The following is a 14532-nucleotide window of genomic DNA, read 5'->3' as shown; positions in this document are numbered from 1 at the left end:
GTTTTTTTTTTTAAACCTGTCCAGTTGCAGTTGCAGTGCTTACCATCCTCAGGATTCTGCCAGAGATGCGCTACCTTGGCCACATAGGGCAGCTCGTTGTCCTCGTTGGCCTTCAGCAAAACACAGTCACGTGTACGAATGATGTCGCCCTCCACATGCCGCATGGCCGGGTAGCAAGTGCGCAGCACCAACGGATCATCGCTCTACAGGCACGAAGAAAGTGTGTGTGAGCGAGAGGTGAGAGAGAAAGAGAGATATTAACATTTGACTTTTATGCATAGAAATTGACTCGTGACTCACATTGAGAAACACTGGACCCTGGAACGCCTTGCCCGCCCACATCCAGCCGTTGTTCCATTTGGGCACCACATTCGCCCGCGTTGCCGGCGGCTGCGTCTCGTCCAGCTCGTAGCTGACGCCGCCTGGACGATGGCGTTGTTTCTTTCGGTTGCCAAATTTGCAGCGAGAACGCGCCCGTTTTGTGTGCGTTGTTGTTGTTGTGGTTGTTGTTGTTGTGGGGGCGTGACGCGTCGAGGACGCTAGCGTTGCATTTGTTGCCATTGCTGTGGGCGTTAAAGGTGTCTCGATTGGCTTGTGGGGCACCAGGAACTTGTGTTGTTGCTCATCGGAATGTTGTGGCGGATGAGTTGCTGCTGCGACTGCGACGGTGGCTACCGTTTCGTCTGGCAACAATTGTTGCACAGCATCGACAACTGGCACTGTGGGCGTGGCACTTAGTTTTTGCACCTGCAAATCTGCCATCTGATACTCATTGTTATTGGTCTCGGCATCAGCTGCAGCTGCTGCTGCTGCTGCTGCTGCACTTGCTGTAGTTGCTGCAGCTCCTACAGATGCTGATGTTACTGCTTTTCGGCTTTTGGCCGTTGTCGGCCTGGCCTTGGCCTTAGGCGGCTGCTTGCGCGACTTTTTGGCCGGCGGCTCGACGCCAGCTGAGGTAGACTTTGTGGGCAACGTTGTCGCCAGCGACGCCAAAGCAACGCTCGCCGCACAGTTCGCTGCGAGCAGCGGTTTTTTCGTCTCCGACTTGGAGCGCTTCTCGCTCAACAGCGCCGGCTGCGGCGCCAGCAATGGCGATGGTATTGCCGGCGCGTACAGGCCAACTGTTGCTGCTGTGCCGCGGCTGTTGCTGCAGCTGCTGCTGTTCAGCTCCGGATCGCTGAAATAGCCGCGTGTCAATGTCGTGTCCAGGCTCTCCAGCAGATGCAGTGCTGCAATTGCCTGTTTACGTGGACGCGCACGCTTTGGCGATGCGCTGGGCGAGCAGCTATTAGCTGTCGCTGCTGCTGCTGCTGTTGTTGTTGTTGCAGCGCTTGCTGTTGCCTCATCTGCAACTGCTGCGGCTACTGTTGGCTGTGCTGCTGTTGCCGCCGTCAGTTCCTGCTGCTGCTGCTGTTGCTGCTGTTGTTTGCGTTGCTGCAGTTGCTCGCGTCGCTGCGCGCGCAAACGTTGCTGCTGCTGCGTTAGCAACATTTGCCGTCGTTTTACATATTTGGCCGGCGTTCGTCCATAGCGCTGCACAAATTTGCGACCGGTACAGAGATAGTTCTTTGGCTCCGCCTGCTTGATGAGACTCTTGTAGCTGTGCGCCTTTGACTTTTTGCCCTGCGTTGCCGATGCAAGCAAATTGATGCGCTTGTTGCTGTTGCAATTGCTGTTGCTGCTAGCGTCAACATTGCTGCTGCTGCTGCTGCTGTTGGTGGGCGGCAATTGATCCTGTTGCGGCAGCTGCTCCTTCTCCTGCTGCGGGTTTGGCTTCTCCAAATCAAGCTCTGGTTCTGTTTTGATTGTGGGCTTCAGATCCGGCAGTTTGCTGATATGTGTGTTGCATGTTGCTGCCGTTAAAGCAACTGATGCAGCTGCGACTGCTGCTGCTGCTAGTTCATCGTGCTCGATTTTGATTTTGGTCTCCGCTTTGATTTCTGCTTTAAGTACAAAAGGCAATTGTGGTTCTGCTTCTGCGTGCTTGCTAAGCAGTTGCTGTTGTTGTTGTTGTTGGTGCTGTTGCTGCAACAACGGTTGCTGTTGCTGCTGTGCCGCATAGACCATTTCCCTGGCCATGCTCTTGCCAATGCGCGCCTTGCGTGGCAACACAACTGGCGGCGGCGGTGTGCTGCCCGTCAAATCATAGGACTCGATATCCTTTGGCTGTTGCTGCAGCTGCAATTGTTGCTGTTGCTGCTCCTGTTCGTGTTCCTGCTCCTGATCCTCCAGCAATTTATCATCGCCGGCACAGTAGCTTTCGGGCGGCGTTGGCGGCGGCATTACATGCGCCTCGTATTGCATTTTGGTCACTTGGCACTCGACGTCGCTCTTGAGCTCCGTTTTGACCAGCATTTGGCACTGGGTGCCCATGTTGTTGGTGGTTGTTGTTGCCGACGTGGCAACAGATGCAACTGTTGCTGTTGTGTTGGTTGCTGCCGTCGCCGTTGGTGTTGTTGCTGTCATTGTTGTCGTGTCTTTGCTTTTATTGTTGTTATTGATGCCATTTTTAACTGGGCCTCTACTGGTAGTCAGCGCTGTTGTCGTTGTTGTTGGTGTTGTTGACGATGTCTCTGTTGCTGATGCTGTTGCTGTAACTGCTAAACTGTTGCTGCTGCTGTTGCAGTTGCTGGCAGTCAAGCTGCCATCGCTGCTCGACTGGCTGCCATGCACAGGCATGTTGCTGCTGTTGTTGCTCGTAGCACTCAGCAGCAAACTCTGGCTATGGCTGCTCGTGGAACTGTTGTTGCTGCTGTTGCTGCTGCTGCTGCTGCTGTTGTTGTTGCTGCTGCTGCTGTTGCTACCAATATGAGGCCCAGTATGGACGTTTTTTGGACACGATTGTTGCATTGGACACGGACACTGCGGCGGATACTCTGTAGCGGCAGAAAAAGAAAATATAACACAAATATGTTAGTTATGAAGGGAAGACTTTAAGAGGATTTACTTTTATGCATATTATATTTATTATATATATACATGTATATACATGATGACTAAAGGCCTCATACACTTTTTGGTTTACTGCAAATGACTTCTAGATTCAAGACTGGAAACAGAAAAAGAAAACTTTCTTGATTCATAAAATACCTTTTGCTGACAATTGGAAATTAACAGAGATCCAATGTAAACAAACGAGAGTACAATAAGACTAGCCTGTGACTTGGCACCCACCTCTTCGAACGGAATTGGGAACGAATCCAAGTGCTCCAATGTGATAGCTTGTATTTCTGAGATTTTTGACTTAATTTCTACATAGACCTGCAAAAATCTCAAAAACTTTAAGCTCAAGACTTAATTCCTGTAAAACGCTTTGCCGCCAACCATTTATGTTGATTTATTTACTTGATAATATTAATATAGATCCCACGATATAAGGCTACACTTTTAGGAGCGGGACTTGTAAGATTTGCTTTAAGTTGAAAGTGTGTTCTTCTATAGAAACCAAATTTTATTAATGGAAATTAAGGAAAAATATCCTTTTGATAGTCCTTCACCTTGCCTCGCCCGTTAATCGAACTTTATCTCAATATAATTATAATTAATAAAATTAAGAAGTATCGTTCAGAATCATTTTAAGCAATGTTCGCAATGTCGTAAACTGTCTAGATAAGAAGTTATTAAAAGTAAAAATGTCTATTGGTTGACCTCAGGACTTCCGGCGGGATCTACAACTAGGGAAGCTTCTATGGAGTGCTTGTTATCCCTAAGAATCTGTGGATCCGTATAAGAACCATACTTTTCCTTACCCATATACGGACCCTGCAGGCCGCGTGTGTAGCACTGGCCGGCGGCACTGCCGCCTCCTGGACTATAGCCGGCGTAGTAGCTGGGCGGTCCCGGATAATGTTCCAGATGCTGTTGCTGGTGTGCGGGGACCAGCTGTGAGCCGGCTGGTGCGGGCGTTGCACCAGCTGCGGCGGCTGCAGCTGCCGCTGCGGCTGCGGCAGCGGCGGCTGCTGCAATCGAGGCCGGCTGCTGTTGCGGCGGCACCCCTTGCGGTGGCGGCGGCGGCGGTTGCTGTTCGTAAAGCTCGGGCGGCGGTGGATGCGGCGGCCCAGCGTGCTGATAATACGGATAGCGTCGATAGGCGCCCGGCGGTGGCGGCGGCGGCGGATGTGCAGCCGGATGTGCCGGCGGTGGCGGCGGTCCGCTCTGATATACCTTGCTCGAGAAATAGGGCTGATACGCAGGTGGCGAGTAGCACATGACCTCGCCCGGATACGGTGAATAATAGTTGGGCGGATATGCCGTCGAATAGTGCATCTGGGCCGCATGCATGGAGCGCGGATACGGCACACCCGGATGACCCGCAGCGGCCGCTGCAGCAGCCGCCACAGCGTTAGCCCCGGGATATGGATGCGGTTGCTGCGGCTGCGGTTGCTGCGGCTGCTGTTGCTGCTGGGCGGACGCTGGCGGCTCAACCTCAGCGCTACCAGCAACTTGCTGCTGCTGCTGCTGTTGGGACTGCTGTGCGGCGTTGTTAGATGGATGCGTCGGGGATTCGTCCTCGGGTAGCTTCTTAACTGGCTGTGGCGTGGACGCAGCTGCTGCTGCTGCTGCGGCTGCTGCCGCCGCTGCTGCTGCTGCTGCCTGGGCGGCTGCTGCTGTTGTTGCTGGCGGTGGCGGTGGCGCAATGACATGCGGCGAGATCAGCGGACCCGCCGGCTGATAGTAGCCTGCAAGAAAATTTGAAGAAGCAAAAGGAAGAAGCAGCAATCAGTAAATGCTTGAATTTTTATTAAGCTGCCGCCTGAGCCAAGTGAAATGCGGCAACCAAGCATAAAGTGAAAGTTGGTCGGTTGGTTGGCCAAAAAACAAAAAAAAAAACTTAACAAAAGACTAAAAAAAAAAAAAAAAGAAGAAACAGTTGAAAAAAAAACTAGTTAAGCAAGCCACACAGCTGGTCGTGCAACAATCTTAGCCTAGTATAATATCCCGGCAAGCACCCCGCGCACCACCCAACCCGCACCGCTGTGGTTTTTACCTCTTCCCAGCATGTGGGCCGCATACAAAATGTCGCGAAAATGATGCGCCGCATGCTGTTGCAAAAACGTAAACGACTCGGCTATGTTGGCCGCCAGCGCTGCCGCGGCTGCCGCCTCATCAACGCCGGCGGGCAGCGTTGGCATTGTGGGCATCGCTGCCATCGCGGCCAACGGCGACAGAGCAGACGACGACGCCGATGTTGATTGTGTGGAGCGTTCCGTTTCGCAGGTGCCGCTGCTGCTGGTGCTGCCCACGCTGCTGCAACGTTGCTGCAATTGTTGCTGCTGCTGCTGTTGTAGATATTGCTGCTGTATCTGCTGCTGTTGCTGTAGCAGCTGCTGCTGCTGCTGCTGTTGCGCAATGGTTGGCGGCGATATGCGCAGCGTTTTGAACAGCTCGCCCGACAGCGGCAGCAGAGTTGGTGATTTTTTTGTGGTCTCTTTTAGGCGCATTGCGTTTATGTTTTTTTTTTTTTATTTATTTTTTTAATTTTTGTATTAAAAATATAGCTTGTATATAGATTTATATAATCTTGTATATATGTATAATATTTGTGGTGTATATATGTTAATTACTTTTGTATATATTGTATGTTTATAATGTCAACAAGGAAGTTTCATTGTTAAGGCAACTATTTATTTCGATAATTTTTGCTTTTTTTGATTTAGTTTTTTTTTAATTATTTCCCATTTTCCTTTGCTATAAAAAAACACAACGAGAAAAACACAATTTTATTTGTTAAGCAGAGGTCACAAGGCAAGCCGGCTCGTAAAACTTGCAACAAGGTAAAATATATTTATTTTTTTTTTTGTTTATTTATTTGGTGTTTCGCGTTTTTTCTAATGACGCTTTTTCCGCGCGCGTATTTTTTCCTTGGTTTTATTTTTGTTGCGATTATTATCGAATATTTTGTTTGTTTCGGGTTTTTAAAGCGCATTTCCAATTTTAAACGAACATCTTTTTTTTTTTTTTGACTTTAATAAAGTGTTGTGTGTTTTACCCCAGGCGTTCAGCCATGCCTCTACGGACTGCTGCACCATGCCTGCCTGCCCACCCCCTGGCAAAAGGTGCAAAAGTCACCCACTTGTTAAGTACATAGTTGATTAGATTGAAGGGGGGTTTAGAAGAGTGTTCGTTCGGTCGGTCAAGGGTTCGTAAATACATTGGAGGATATCATCAAACCGCCGACAGGTGGCGCTAACGCAAGCTTGACTGCCGTCCTCTGCATACACGTGTACGTGTGTGTGCGCTTGCGTATATGTATTTGTGCCATTGACTCGCACAGGCAGCCATGGCTTCTTTGCCGACAACAACAAACAGCTGTCGACTTTTCAGCTCTCATCGCTTCATTGTGTTGCTTGCTCTCTCGCTGCTCAGAAAAATCGAGAAGCCAATAACACAAATACGCACGCACGTACGCACTCATGCACACACATATATATATATATATATATATATATATATAGCTCAAACAGAACTTCACAACAACAAACTGCCCGAGCTGCAAAGTGTAAACATTGACGACGCCAAGCGAGCATCGCACAGTGGTAAACGCAAAAAAGTTCAGAGTTCACTTAAAGTTCAATTCAAACGACGAGCTTGTCAGTAATAATATCAACATAAAATTAAAATATATATATATATTTAAATGTATATGTATATATATATATATATATTGTAATTTTATTGCACAGCGAATTTGTAAAGCCTGAGCTTTATTCTGTACAATGCTTGCATTTTATTGGAATTTTGTCCAGTGTGCAATAGCAGCGGCAGCGGCAGCGGCATGTTTTAAAGCACGTAGACAAACGGCAGAAACAAGAAATAATAGATAAAATAATAATATAACAACAACCTATCAACGTAAAGCGTACGCTCAATTTTCGGTTCTCAGTGCTTTTCGCTTTGTACTTCTCCCACGCTGCCGCTGTCTGCGCTGTGACGTCACGGTAGCGATGGCATTCCAAATTACAATGATGCGCTGCCGGGAAAGGTGATGATGACGTTCTGTCAGCGCCAACAGCTGCCGGCTTATAGAGATACATGTACATATTTAAGTCTGTATATATATATATAAATATAGCTTTTGACACTCCGAGACACATTTACTCAACTGGAAAGTTCCAAAGGGTACCGAAGCAAAAAAGTACTGAACCAGAGAGAGAGAGAGCCTGAGAATAAATGTAAGCGCTGCGTGGACACTCATGCAGACCGTACAAAATAGAGGGAGAGGGAAATAGAGAAAGAAAGCAGCTAAACGAAAGCTCTGGCGTCATTGAGCAATCGTTTATGGTGACACTTGTGTGGGGAGTTACAAAGCTAGCTGATAGGTGTGTGGGTGGAGGGGGGGTGTGATATTTGAGTGCTTCAGTCAGGTGTTATTTTTATTTAATGTCAGCGCCTTTCAAATGCAACTAAATTGTATAAGACGCGTATAAACAATTTGTCAAAGCTTGCACTTGACCTACAAGACAGCCCGAGAATGTGTGTGTTGGAGAGAGAAAGAGAATGTAGAGTGAAAACTGTCAAGTAAAAATAAATATGGCAGTAAAAAGCAAGCACGTTGCGCAAGTTAACTCTTTCACCTTTTCACTTTCGTTTACTCAGAACAATATTGTGGATATACAATGCATGGATTCTGTTAAATTCTGTCGATTAAGTTAAAGATTGCGATTATCAATATCAGGAATAGCGACTATATGGAAAAGCCAACTAGCTGAGGGAATACATCTAATGCATTATACATTGGTAACACCTCTAATTTTTTTATTCTTAAGCGTGAATTTGTGAATTGCTTAAGATGAATACTTGAAACTTTGAGACAGACTATTGTAACTTATTCAAGCTAATTCGGCTTTTGCTTTATTTTTAATAAAATTAATTCCCATCTGAAGTTCCTGTTTTTTTCCTAAACAAACGCAATCAAAGTTATCTTTTCGCATTCATTAAAGAAAAAATATACAGACAGCCTTTTCAATTAGTAGGCCCCAGCGAGACTTAACCCTTGGAGTCTTTCTGTAATTTGTTTCTCTTCGCTTGATGCTAACCTAGTTAGTTATCGCTAATAGCCCGATTATGAATTACGTGAGAACTACATAATGAAAACGTAATGTAAGCAAACACTTTAGGCGGCAACACATGTTAGACACCTATTACATGGAAATGTTGAACGCGACGGAACGGGACGGATGGGGCGCAAAAGTTAGGGACGGGCTGAGGGAGATCGGAACGGGACGGGACGGTCTGACCGTTGGGCAATTAGCAGGCGACGGCTTAGCCAATTAAGAGCCGTAGACGGTGCGCAAGGGCCACAGTTGTTGGCATAACAACCAAAGTGAATAATTACGCACAATTAAATGCACGCAAAATCGTGATTCACCTCTTCCCCTTCGCACCACTCGGTCCATTACCCAATTCCAGTGGGCGCAACCGCCCACTTGGCCAACGAGCCAGTGCAATCTGCACAGCTGCTGCTGCTGCTGCTGCACCTGTTGCATCAATAGGCAATGGCAGCGGCGGCGGCGGCGTGTGAAAGCCACCGCCTTTTGTTGCATCCACGCTGCGTTCCTGCCGCTTGTGGCACTGTTGCACAGCAACTTTCTCCTTTCACAGCAATCGAACGGCAAGCATTGGAATTTATAGCATGCATCGATCCGATCACTGTTGGGTGAAAGGTAAAAGGGGCTCCATCGACTGCACCCGCTGCACCCGCTGTACACGCTCAACCGAATCCCGTCGCGCTGATTGGATACTCATCGGTTATGAAGATTGAAACAGCGCCAAATTATCATCTGCATCATGTTGGGCAACATTTTAAGCTCAAGTGCAGCAGAAACTTAAAAGAAGTTTTGGAAGAAATGTTTCCATTTATAAATGAACCATTTGTTAATTAAAATGCTCTAAGAAAACTCTTTAAATACTTTTAAAATACAAATACTCATTTTAAAATAGATCACTTATGCGAAACAATAAACACAAACAATAAGTTGGGAGTGTCCGACTAGCAGATACCCTCAAAAAGCAAAGCTATCGAAGATTTGAAACAAACCTGATCGGCCCGTGCCATTGAAGGACCTGTCATCATTTTTTGAAAAAAAAAAAGTGTCCGAAGTGCAGACACCATGTAGCAACATTTTGACACTAAATGACATTCAAGGCCTAATTAAAGTAAATTTAATTAACTTAGGATTAAGAAATATTTGAATTTTTCCCGCTGGTTTGCCATGAGAACGTTTTTACACAACAGTTGGCATTGCGAATTTCTTAAGCAAATTAGGCAGCGCACAATAAGAAAACGCAACAACAACAAAACCAGTAACAACAAAAACAACAACGACAACAACAACAAGAACAAGAACATCAGCTATTCATAAAGAAGATAAATGAACGGAAGCCGCAGTCAAAGGAGGCCTCGAATAGTCCACACACAAAAAAATACAATAAACATGCTCAGTGCACATAGCTCGAAGCAGATATACCCTGTAACTAGCTCTGGACTGCCTCATAAAACATTCAATCTTCCTTTTTAAGCCCAGCATATAGGAAACGCATTCGGAAATAAATTAAGTGTTTGTTGCAATCAAAATGGGTGTGTATATATAGTAGGTATATTTTTTAAATTTTGTTTTTTTTTTTTATAAGAGTGGGGTCAAGGGTCTAACCTGAACAATATTCTTTGTCTGCAGACGAGAATCCTAATGCCAAATTTACTTAAAATCGATATTTATCGATATAAAGGATATATCGAAAAATTTTAAACTTGTGCTGTGTATGACATACGATTATAAATATTTAAAATTTCATGAGACTAGGTGTTATAGTTTCTGATAAGAAGGAACACGCAGATGGAAATGGCTGCAAGGGGTAAAATATTCTAAATATGTGTGTACTATTCGGGAATTATCTAACCATATTTAAATAAATCGATACTTATCGATATATATGAAACGTAGTGGACTATCGAAAAACGATAAGCTTATGGTGCGTTTGAGATACGATCTGTTTCTGATAAGGAAGAATGTGGTCAAGAATATTTATATATACATATTGAATTAATGGGGACGAACTTTGCCCGTGCTACACATTTGCACAAAGCCATCATGCCCTATTCAGGGAGTGCAGGGCATCAAAACAAAAGAAAAAAACAGACTTAACTTGGTTATAAGTAAGCAGCGGCAACAGCAGGCGGTAGCCCACACCGCACACCGCTGCCCCCTTTCCCCCAGGAAACTTGCTGCAGAGACGTTGGCGTGCAGTCAACAGTAAAAGTCAAATATTGTAATTATGCAAAATACATAATTTACTTTGAATTAACAGCTGAAAACGAAGGAAGCGCAAGAAAAAAATATAAGAAATGAAAAACAGAACGAAGCGTCCGAAGGAGCTGCGGCCTAAAATGATATTGAAATCGAGCAAGAGATAAGCAGCAGAGTTCGGTGCTGGGGCAGGGGCAGGCGGTTGTGCGGCAAGCAACTGAGGCGTTGCCCAAATGCCGCTCGAGAAACTGAAATAAAATTCAATTAAATTGCAAGCGGGCCGGCCGCAACGCTTCGCCGGTCAACAGGTAAACTGCTAACAGGTAACAGAAATAAAAAAAAGGTAAGTGCCATCCGTCTGCCTCACTTGCGGTTTTCTTCTCTTTCCCTGTGCTCTGTGTGTGTGTGTGTGTGTGTGTGTGTGTATTATGGCACCTGCCACAAGCCAACATTGTCAGCTGTGCCGGCTGAAACATGTGCGAGGATCGGGCGGACATAGCCCAGAGCCAAATATAACAACAGCGGCAGCGCTTCATCATCATCAGCCAGCTGCGATTGTGGCACCAAAAAAATAAAACGAAAAAAACGAGTAGGGTGAACATAATACAAAGAAGTGGGCGTGTCCAAACTCATTATTCACTCGATTAGCAAATGCGAATAAATCGTCTGCAACAGATCAGCTTGAAGTTGCGCTGAGAATTGCTGCGATACTTTATAGAAATCTATCGATCAATCGAACATAATCGATTTTTCAGTTAAACTGCAATTTTTCATGAGTTGATTGTGAGTTCTCAGACAACTGCGTTTCTTGCAGTTTTAACCAAGTTTTGTTATTATTATCCATGTTTTGATATTTTGTACTTAGATTTTGAGATCTACAACTGTAAAGTTAACATGTTCCGATATCGCCAGCTCCTCTTCAGAGAATCAGCAATTATCGATGTCAGATAGATTTAACTTTTGTGAGGCGATCTCTCCGTTTATAAAGTCTGATGGGACAGCCTCTTAAGATGCGTATGTAATTCTTAAAGGGATTAATAAGCCGCTTTGGGCGTCTGTTGTCGGATATAAGAAACCTTGTCTTTGCCCAGTTTTTCCTATTTCTGAAAAGCTCGAATCTGTGTCCCTCCACGAGTGCACAGCAAGTCTCAGGTTAAGCATCTACTTGCTCCTCGCTTCCCTAGAACATCGGCCAGTATGTTTCCAACATATTCATGAACATATCCCACTGTGAGGCTGTGGTGGTGTGCTGCTAGCACATTCAGCTGCTGCGGACAGCCAATGAGAAGTGATGAAGGAGCTAGGTGCCGCCATACTGTCAGAGAATTTTCCTGCAGAGGCGCTTATTTGAATAGTGCATACCCTGGAGACTGTATTTTTGATACTAGATCCAAAATACCAGTCCCCGTATCTGCATTTTTCAATTGGATCTGTGTTTATAACAGACCTGTAAACTGTTAGGTATATGAAGGACAGTTCCTCTCCAGACATAGAATATTTGCTTCCTAAAGATTTCTGCTGTTTATTTCTACAGAGTAGTTTCTGTGGCATAGAGCTATTCGTTTCTGCTCGTCGGGCAAACTCAAAAATGGGTCATCTGAAAAGGGTTCGTATATCCTAGGACGCCCTCTTTGACACCCCTTTCAGTCCAGTGACATTATTGTAGGCGCAATGCCTACAGGCCCGTCTCCCTTTTAAGAAGGGAGTTAAAAGTGAGTACTAGCTACCACGCCTGGGCCATCTGTTGGGCATGTGCGAAGAGCTGCTCTTGCGCAAATCCCATCTCCGTGTGACCTTTGTCCACCAAGTCAAATCGTCAAAAGACCGTTAAATCATTTTGTCACTGAGTCGATATGTTCTACCAAATAACCTGTTACTGTTACAAGCCAAAAAAAGGCCATGACCTTTAGATTATAAAGTTTAGTATATAAGACATTCACAATCTTAGAATTAAAAGATTTTATATATCGTTAAATTCTTACTGAGACCCAGTAAGAAGTTTAAGTTTAACTTAAAGTGCCAGTTGGACAAACTAATTGTATTCGCACATATATCAAGATTTTTCCTACTACTCACATATACTAAAAATCGCAGATAATATATTAAGCATCCATTAGCACAAAGAAAGGTTTCACTTTCAGATTGACTTAATCAATCAATTAATTAGTCTGTCCAATCAAATGCAAGAATTAGAAAAAGGTTCCTATAGCGGTTCGAAGACACTTAATAACAATCTTAAATTCTTAAATATGCATATCTTCTTAGCTATCATATAAGAGTGTTAAGTGTTGTATAAAAATTCATTTCCAAAATATAACTAAGAGGTGCAGTATCGAAACGATGAGAATATTTGCTTATACCATTCGACACAGAGAATATTAACTATATTATTTAGTAAAGACTTATTTTTATTAATTACGAAAATATTCAGATGCTCGAACACACAAAACATTTATGTAAAGTAGATTTAAAAGAATTGACAGATTAAAACAAGTATCGATTAATGACTATATCGATTTATAGATATTTACATAAAATTAATTTATGAGTGAATGGAAATTAGCTAATAAATATGATGGTTTGTATGTCTCAAGGAATTGACAGGTTATTGATTAACGACGATATCGATGTATCGATATTTTAATAAAAAAAGTGATATTTAAATTAAATAAATTTATGAATGAATGGAAACTAGCTTTCAAATATGAGGGTTTGTGTGTCCTAAAGAATTCACCGATTAAAACAAGTATCGATTATTGAAGATATCGATTTATCGATAGGTTTCATATAAAACATAAGACATGAAGATGAAAGTTGGATCAATGAAGTTCTAAAATAATTGCAAAAAGGTGCAAATTAATACTAGAAATGGCCTGAATAACCGTTTTGTTGAAATGTACTCAAATATATTTGTTGTCTACATAAAAGTCGAAATAACGAAACATTTCTTTCCTCCAACAACTTCATTCGCTGCGCACTTTGCAATCGAATCAATGTAATCGCAATCATGATAATCTGTTTTCCTTTTTGCCAGAGTTCCTGCCGCATCCCGCTGCTGCTCCCGCTCCCCGCTCCTCGTTTTGGCCTAACGAAATTAAATGATTGCGCGCCGCTTTAACGCAGACAGGTGCAAAATTGCTTGGCCAAAACAGAAACAATTTGCCAAATGAGTGGAGGGCATTGGAAAAAAATGAATGTCGAAGTAATACAACAGTTGCGTGAGGGCGTGAGGACGTGAGAGGGGCGTGACTGAATTCAGGATGTACGCCAGTTAGAGGTGGAGGGGTGGAGGGAGATGAATGAACGCAATAGAATAGATGCATTAACAGTTGCGAGAAATGTACACAGATAAGACAACATATATGTATGTATGTATGCATGTATGTGTGTATGTATGAATCTATGCATATACAAGTTTGTAGAAACAAGAAACAAGGTACATCAAGAATAGGTACAACAACAACAATAACACTGAGAGACAGAAGACGAAGAAACGTTGTTACGTTGACCAAAATACTCACACAGCAGCAGATCGTCTCTTTCTCTCTCTCTCTCCCTCTCTCGCCCCTTCGCACACACGCCCGCGCCTATTCTGTCGCGGTTTTTTTTTTCTTAGTGTCCTACTCTCTCTTTTTTATTAAAAAAAAATTTTTTTTTTTTTTTCGTTATAAGCCCACTCTACAAAACTCTCTTTGAGGTTTTTTTTTTTTGGTTCACACACGCGATTTTTCACTTTTGGGTTGTTTTGTTTTTTTTTTTTCTTTATGTTTTTTGGTTTCTTTTGGAATTTTTAATTTTATTTATTTAAGTTTTTAAGCTGCAAAAGTAGTAAAATAGATTGCATGATTTGTGTGTGACTGTGTGTGAGTGTGTGTGAGTGTGTGTGTGCGACTTGTAGGCTAGGTAAAAACCACACGCAAAAAACAAAAGCAAATAAAACGCAAAAAGGTTTTGACAGCGCTTGCGCGACTATGAGATGCCCTGTAACCATTTATAAAGAATATGAACACCAGAAATATACACAAATAAAATTTAATTACATTTTACAAAGGCATAAATAAAAGATACTTAAACATTTCAAATAAAGCGGCATTGAGTGTCTCTCAAGCAAAGTTTGAAAATATGCTTTGTACACAGTCGCACATGCCTCTATTGACGAGCTACAGGGTATCTAAATTTTGCCCATTTCGATGTGCGCGCTTTTATTGCCCTTAGTTTTTATTATTGTTGCTGCTATTTGTTGTTGCTCATATTTATTCATTAGCTTTGTCGTCGCTTCAAGTTATTT

General features: G+C 43.7%; 1 protein-coding gene across 1 annotated transcript in view; it reads right to left on the bottom strand.

Moving 5' to 3' along the window:
- Positions 1 to 14532, bottom strand: part of LOC115766474 — a 51584-nt gene that overhangs the window by 1680 nt on the left and 35372 nt on the right. Inside the window, exons 7-11 of the mRNA XM_030710419.1 lie at positions 4606 to 4679; positions 3750 to 4521; positions 1000 to 2876; positions 301 to 939; positions 44 to 203 (exon numbers count right to left, since the gene is read on the bottom strand). Of these exons, the coding sequence (XP_030566279.1) occupies positions 44 to 203; positions 301 to 939; positions 1000 to 2876; positions 3750 to 4521; positions 4606 to 4679 (3522 nt within the window). The remainder of the gene's footprint in view (positions 1 to 43; positions 204 to 300; positions 940 to 999; positions 2877 to 3749; positions 4522 to 4605; positions 4680 to 14532) is intronic.

This window comes from Drosophila novamexicana, unplaced genomic scaffold (genome assembly GCF_003285875.2).
Source record: "Drosophila novamexicana strain 15010-1031.04,08,12 unplaced genomic scaffold, DnovRS2.1 tig00001151-arrow-arrow-pilon, whole genome shotgun sequence".
NCBI lineage: Eukaryota > Metazoa > Arthropoda > Insecta > Diptera > Drosophilidae > Drosophila > Drosophila novamexicana.
Note: the sequence above shows the minus strand (reverse complement) of the source record. Positions and strands in the feature narration are given on the sequence as shown.